General features: G+C 45.0%; 1 protein-coding gene across 1 annotated transcript in view; it reads right to left on the bottom strand.

The window, feature by feature from the left end:
• The window catches only part of LOC143997738 (cathelicidin antimicrobial peptide-like), a 44,332-nt gene extending 39,903 nt beyond the window's left edge, over positions 1–4,429 (bottom strand). The window contains exon 1 of the mRNA XM_077493526.1: positions 4,189–4,429. Coding sequence (XP_077349652.1) covers positions 4,189–4,362 — 174 coding nt within the window. The 5' untranslated portion in view covers positions 4,363–4,429. The remainder of the gene's footprint in view (positions 1–4,188) is intronic.
• Positions 4,430–7,541: the final 3,112 nt, after the last annotated feature.

Here is a 7,541-nt window from a genome sequence, read left to right as displayed (position 1 = left end):
ATTCCCCTTTATATTACACATTACTCTTCCCCCTTTTCCCTATACAAACCCAACTGCTTTGGCAATGCTAACATTTATTTGGTCCTGCCAATAAAGCTTATTTGAATTTGAGAGAGAGAGAGAGAGAGAGAGAGAGAGATGGAGAGAGAGAGAGATGGAGAGAGAGAGAGAGAGAGAGATAGGGGTAGAGAGGTAGAGAGAGAGGTAGAGATAAAGGTAGGGAGGGAGGGAGAGGTAGAGAGAGAGGTAGAGAGAGAGGTAGAGAGAGGTAAGAGATAAAGGTAGGGAGGGAGAGAGAGGTAGAGAGAGAGGTAGGGGTAGAGAGGTAGAGAGAGAGGTAGAGTGAGAGGTAGAGAGAGGTAGAGATAAAGGTAGGGAGGGAGAGAGAGAGAGATAACCGGTGGCAATGCGGCTCCTCTACACGGGATCCCGTGTCTGTACTTGATCCTGCACTTTCGGGTCTGGGCACGAACGCACGCCGTGGCAGCAACCCACTTCCGCTGTTGTTAGACACAGCAGGAGCCAATCAGCGGGTCCGGCGGACACGATATCTGCCGGGACCCGCCGTTCTGCTTCTTTCAGGAACCCCTGATTGGCTCCTGCTGTGTTTAACCACAGCAGTAGCGGCCCAGACCTGGAATTGTATACTATGCTAAGCAGGAACACGGATCTCTGCCCTCCCACAGAACAAGAACCTCCCCTACACGGTTAGCAAACACCCCCCTAGGCACACATTTAACCCTTTGATCGTCCCCTGATGTTAACACCTTCCCTGCCAGTGTCATTAGTACAGTGACAGTGCATATTTTTAGCACTGATCACTGTATTATGCCGCATACACACAATAGGATTTTCAGACGGAAAATGTTCGATGGGAGCTTTTTGTCGAAAAAATTTTGACCGCGTGTAGGCTCCATCGGACATTTTCCATCGGAATTTCCGTCACACATAATTTGAGATCTGGATCTCAGATTTTCCGACAACAGAATTCCGAAGTGCCACACATGCTCAGAATCAAGCAGAAGAGCCGCACTGAACATCTCAGCTCGTTGTACGTGTTGTACGTCACTGCGTTCTTGACGTTCGGAATTTCTGACAACATTTTTTTGGACCCGTGTGTTTGCAAGACAAGTTTCAGCCAACATCCGTCGGAAAAAAAAACAATGGGATTTTGTTGTCGGAACATCCTAACGCGTGTACAGGGCATTACTGTCAATGGTTCCTAAAAAGTGTCAGTTAGTGTCCGAGTTGCAATATCACAGTCCCGCTATAAGTCGCTGATCACCGCCATTACTAGTAAAAAAAAAAATTTCCATAAAAATATCCCATAGTTTGTAGACACATAACGTGTAACATTTGCACAAACCAATTAATATACGCTTATTAGGATTTTTTTTTTTTTTAACCAAAAATTTGTAGCAGAATACTTATTGGCCGAAATTAATGAAGAAATTAGATTTTCAGCAGAAGCCATCAAATACCACCAAAATAAAATAAAAATGCCATAAATATCTCCCCAATTTTGTAGACGCTATAAATTTTGCACAAACCAATCAATATACTCTTATTGGGACTTTTTTTTTTTTTTTTTTACCAAAAATATGTAGCAGAATACATATTGGCCTAAACTGATGAAAAAATTTGTTTTTTATATTATATAATATTAGTTTTTTATATTATATCATATATATCCAATATATATATATATATATATATATATATATATATGAAATGTTTTATAGCAGAAAGTAAAACTTTTTTTTTTTTTTTTTTTAAATTGTCAGTCTTTTTTTGTTTATATTACAAAAAATAAAAAAAAATAAAACACAGAGGTGATCAAATACAACCAAAAAGGCATCCATTTGTGGGGGAAAAAAAAAGAGATCAATTTTATTTGGGTACAGCGTCGCATGACCGCGCAATTGTCCGTTAAAGTAATGCAGTGCCGTATCGCCAAAAAAGGGACTGGTCATTTCATTAAGGGGGTAAATCCTTCCGGGGGGGAGGGGGGGGTGTTGAAGTGGTTAAAGCAACTGTCAAGTAAAAAAAAAAAATAGATATATATTTAACTCTTAATTTACTCTAATAAGTCTTAATTAACTTCTTATTATCCTTCTCCATTTAATTATTATTTTTCCTGCTAATTTTTTTCTTTTTTTGTTTACTTTACTATTTTTATAAACTATTAATAATTAAAACTTTTTTTTTTTTTGGTAATAGTTTTACACCTTTAACATATATTTACACATTTCACATGGAAAAAAAGCGGACATTTTTAAAAAAAAAATTTTTTATTTTTAAATAACTTTTAATGCTTTGTACCACTGATGAAAACAGAACAGTTGTGGCAGGGATCGGTAATTGGTATCAGCGAGTATTAAAAAAAAAAAATAATAATAATTTTTTATCGGTTGTCGGAAAAAAAAAAAAATTATAAAGGAGAAGTCTTCCGGGGCTGAGGGGGGGGGGGATTTTATTTTATTAAATGTTCCTCTCTTAACTCTTAATTTATTCTAATCAGTCTTAATTAACTTCTTATTATCCTTCTCCATTTAATTATTAATTTTCCTGCAAATTTTTTTCTTTTTTTGTTTACTTTACTATTTTTATAAACTATTAATAATTAAAACTTTTTTTTTTTTTTTTTGGTAATAGTTTTACACCTTTAACATATATTTACACGTTTCACATGGAAAAAAAGCGGACATTTTTTTAAATTTTTTTTTTATTTTTAAATAACTTTTTAATGCTTTGTACCACTGATGAAAACAGAACAGTTGTGGCAGGGATCGGTAATTGGTATCAGCGAGTATTAAAAAAAAAAAAAAAAAAATGTATCGGTTGTCGGAAAAATAAAATTATAAAGGAGAAGTCTTCCGGGGCTGGGGCATGGGTAAATCTCCCATATCGCAAAAAATGGCCTGGTCATGAAGGGGGGCAAGTGGTTAAGTGGTTAATTTAACCACTTCCCGACCAGCGCACAACGATGTACGTCGACAGAATGGCACGGGCAGGCATATTGGCGTACATGTACATCCAATATTCGATGCCGCCCTGCCATCGGGAGCGCGCCGCCGGCGGCGCGCTCCCGCGCTGGTCGGGACCCCCGTGAGTCCGGTCGCGGGACCCGCGGACTCGATCGCCGCGGGCATCCCCGCGATCGTCTCACGGAGCGGCCGAATGGAGGAAATGCTGTATAAACAACATTTCTCCATTCTGCCTAGCAACTAGTGACGCTGATCTCTGCTCCATGTGATTGGAGCAGAGATCAGTGTACACTAAATGAAAGCCCAACCCCCCCACAGTTAGTAACACGCCCCTAGGAACACTTAACCCCTACACTGCCACCCACTGGTTAACCCCTTCACTGCCAGTGTCATTTACACAGGAATCACTGCATTTATATAGCAGTGATTACTGTATAAATGACAATGGTCCCAAAAATGTGTCAAAAATGTCCGATGGGTCCCCCACAATGTCGCAGTCACAATAAAAATCGCAGATCGCCGCCATTACTAGTAAAAAAAAAAATAATAAAAAATTATTAATAAAAATGCTATAAAACTATCCCTATTTTGTAAACGCTATAACTTTTGCGCAAACCAATCAATAATCGCTTATTGCGATTTTTTTTACCAAAAATATGTAGAAGAATACGTATCGGCCTAAACTGAGGGAAAAAAATGTTTTTTTATATATTTTTGGGGGATATTTATTATAACAAAAAGTAAAAAATAATGCGTTTTTTTCAAAATTGTCACTCTATTTTTGTTTATAGCGCAAAAAATAAAAACCGCAGAGGTGATCAAATACCACCAAAAGAAAGCTCTATTTGTGGGAAAAAAAGGACGTCAATTTTGTTTGGGAGCCACGTCGCACGACCGCGCAATTGTCAGTTAAAGCGACGCAGCGCCGAATCGCAAAAAGTGGTCTGGTCTTTGACCAGCAAATTGGTCCGGTCTGAAAGTGGTTAATTTAATCATACACATTTAGCTTAATAGCAATGTAATGCCAACTACAATAATTCTCTGCGTTGTCCGTGCATTGTGACCAGAGTTCGGTTATTTTCTGCCGCTGGTTATTCGGCAATGGCAGAATATATAATCGGCTGATTTCTGCTCTGCAAACGCGGTGCTCTGATCTTGTCTATGAAATATTCGGGTCTATTATGAACCGTCCATACCGTACCTCCAGGAGGGGGGCGGGGAGATCAGACAGGAGTTTGAAGAGGAACTCTCCATCTTCTCTCTGGTTGTAGAGATCCAGGGCCTCTCTGATCCATCCATCCCGGTCCGGAGACTGAGAGCGCGCCACCTCCAACGTGACCGCCGAGAGCCACACCACACACTGCCAGACCTTCATCTTCTCTCAGAGGGTGGTGTGAAGGTGATGGTCCTGATACTGCGATCTCCTCTTTTATAGTGTCCTCCTCTCTTCCCCTTTCCTGGAAGATGTGACTACATTTTTTATTAGAAGATGACATGCCAACCTAGATTTCCACATCCTCAGCCTGCCCGGGATTGCAGCAGATCTAAGAACTTCCTTGCACAACCTTCCTGATCCCGCAAACGTCCTTCGCCACCTCGCCAGACGCAATCTCAGATCTTCAGTCCCATGTTCTCTCCGGGGACAAACTTTTTAAATTAATATATGAAAAGGAGAACCCGACAATTTCTGCAACCGGTCTGTTTATTTGGCAATAACGGTCAGATTGGAGATGGTAATACGTTACAATTTAACCACTTACCGCTTCACAGGGCCCATTCCAACACTTCTCTCATGTACAGTATCTCACAAAAGTCAGTACACCCCTCACATATTTTGTAAATCTTTTCTTCTCTCTTTTCATGAGACAACACTGAAGAAATGACACTTGTCTACAATGTAAAGTAGTGAGTGTACAGCTTGTATAACAGTGTAAATTTCCTGTCCCCTCAAAATAACTCAACACACAGCCATTAATGTCTAAACCGCCAGCCATCTAAAAGTTAGTACACCCCTAAGTGAAACTGTCCAAATTGGGCCCATTTAGCCATTTTCCCTCCCCGGTGTCATGTGACTCATTAGTGTTAGAAGGTCTCAGCTGTGAATGGGGAGCAGGTGTGTTAAATTTGGTGTTATCGCTCTCACTCTCTCATACTGGTCACTGGAAGTTCAACATGGCACCTCATAGCAAAGAACTCTCTGAGGATCTGAAAAAAAAAAAGAATGGTTGCTCTACATAAAGATGGCCTAGGGATATAAGAAGATTGCCAGGACCCTGAAACTGAGCTGCAGCACGGTGGACAAGACCATACAGCGGTATAACAGGACAGGTTCCACTCAGAACAGGCCTCGCCATGGTCCACCAAAGAAGTTGAGGTCACGTGCTCAGCGTCATATCCAGAGGTTGTCTTTGGGAAATAGACGTATGAGTGCTGCCAGCATTGCTGCAGAGGTTGTAGGGGTGGGGGGTCAGCCTGTCAGTGCTCAGACCATACGCCGCACACTGCATCAAATTGGTCTGCATGGCTGTCCTCCCAGAAGGAAGCCTCTTCTAAAGATGATGCACAAGAAAGCCGTTTGTTAAAGACAAGCAGACTAAGGACATGGATTACTGGAACCATGTCCTGTGGTCTGATGAGACCAAGATAAACGTATTTGGTGTCAGATGGTGACAAGCGTGTGTGGAGGCAACCAGGTGAGGAGGACAAAGACAAGTGTGTCTTGTCTACAGTCAGGCATGGTGGTGGGGGTGTCATGGTCTGGGACTGCATGAGTGCTGCCGGCACTGGGGGGGCTACAGATCATTGAGGGGACCATGAATGCCAACATGTACTGTGACATACTGAAGCAGAGCATGATCCCCTCCCTTCAGAGACTTGGCTGCAGGGCAGTATTCCAACATGATAACCACCCCAAACACACCTCCAAGACCACCACTGCCTTGCTAAAGAAGCTGAGGGTAAAGGCAGGGCTCGAGTCCTGCAGGAACGCGTGGGAACGCCGCTCCCTTTGCAGGACTAGAGTCAAAAGACCCGAGCCGATCCTTCACTAAGCGGCGATTCCCAGCATCACCGCATAGTGAAGAATGGCATCCTTGGGCAGGCTGAGGAGGGGTGTAGGGTGGAAATCTCCCCCCCCAGGCCACCTACCTTATGGCCGCGACGCTGTTTGTTACTTTAGTTTTCCCAGGCTGTGACGTGTGACTGTGTTATACAGTACTAGCCACCGATTGGCTGGCTGCTGCTGCGCTGCACTCTGGGAGTTGTAGTCTGGCCTCACTGAAGTTCCTGGCGGTGGGAGGAATTCAGCAGCGCAGCAGACTACAACTCTCACCTCCCAGGAGCCTCAGAGGCAGCCAGCATGTCACACATGACCTGAACAGTTGTGGGCTGTGACCGGGCACTAGCTTGAGGAGTGGCAAAGAAGAGAAGAAGTGACTGAGATTTATCGCCCCCTCCGAAGAGGCCATGCAAGGAAAGTAAGTACCTAGCTTTAACACAGACCCAGACCCTGACACACCCCCTGCTGACCCCCCACATTCCATGGGCACTGATCAGGCTGCACTGATGATGGGCACTGGTGTGGCGGCACTAGTCAGGCTGCACTGAAGATGGGTACTGGTGAGGGAGCACTGGTTAGGCTACACTTATGGGCACTGTCTGCATGGGTGAGGTGGCACTGATCAGATGGCACTGATGGGCACTGTCTGCCCTGGTGAGGCGGCACTGATCAGATGGCACAGATGAGCACTGGTGAGGAGGCACTGATCAGATGGCACAGATGAGCACTGGTGAGGTGGCACTGATGGAAACTGTCTGCACTGGGGAGGGGGCACTGATCAGGCTGCACTGATGGACACTGTCTGCACTGGTGAGGTGGCACTGATCAGCCTGCACTGACGGACCCTGTCTGCACTGGGGAGGGGGCACTCATCAGACTGCACCGATGGGCACTGTCTGTATTGGTGAGGCGGCACTGATCAGGCTGCACTGATGGGCACTGTCTGCACTGGTGAGGTGGCACTGATCAGGATGCACTGACGGACCCTTTTTGCACTGGGGAGGGGGCACTGATCAGACTGAGCTGATGGGCACTGTCTGTATGGGTGAGGCAGCACTGATCAGGCTGCACCGATGGGCACTGTCTGCACTGGGGAGGGGGGCACTGCTCAGGCTGCACCGATGGACACTGCCTGCACTGGGGAGGGGGCACTGATCAGGCTGCACCGATGGACACTGTCTGCACTGGGGAGGGGGCACTGATCAGATGGCACAGATGAGCACTGGTGAGGTGAAACTGATCAGGCTGCACTGATGGACACTGTCTGCACTGGGGAGGGGGCACTGATCAGGCTGCACTGATGGGCACTGTCTGCATGGTGAGGCGGCACTGATCAGGCTACACTGATGGGCACTGTCTGCATGGGTGAGGCAGCACTGATCAGGCTGCACTGATGATGGGCACTGGTGAAGTAGCACTGATGATGGGCACTGGTGAGGTGGCACTGATCAGGCTGCACTGGTGAGGCGGCACTGATCAGATGGCACAGATGAGCA

The sequence above is a fragment of the Lithobates pipiens genome, unplaced genomic scaffold, assembly GCF_037356315.1.
Source record: "Lithobates pipiens isolate NorthernLeopardFrog02 unplaced genomic scaffold, aLitPip1_a1.2 Scaffold_19, whole genome shotgun sequence".
NCBI classification, from domain to species: domain Eukaryota; kingdom Metazoa; phylum Chordata; class Amphibia; order Anura; family Ranidae; genus Lithobates; species Lithobates pipiens.
This window is presented reverse-complemented; position numbering and strand designations above follow the sequence as displayed.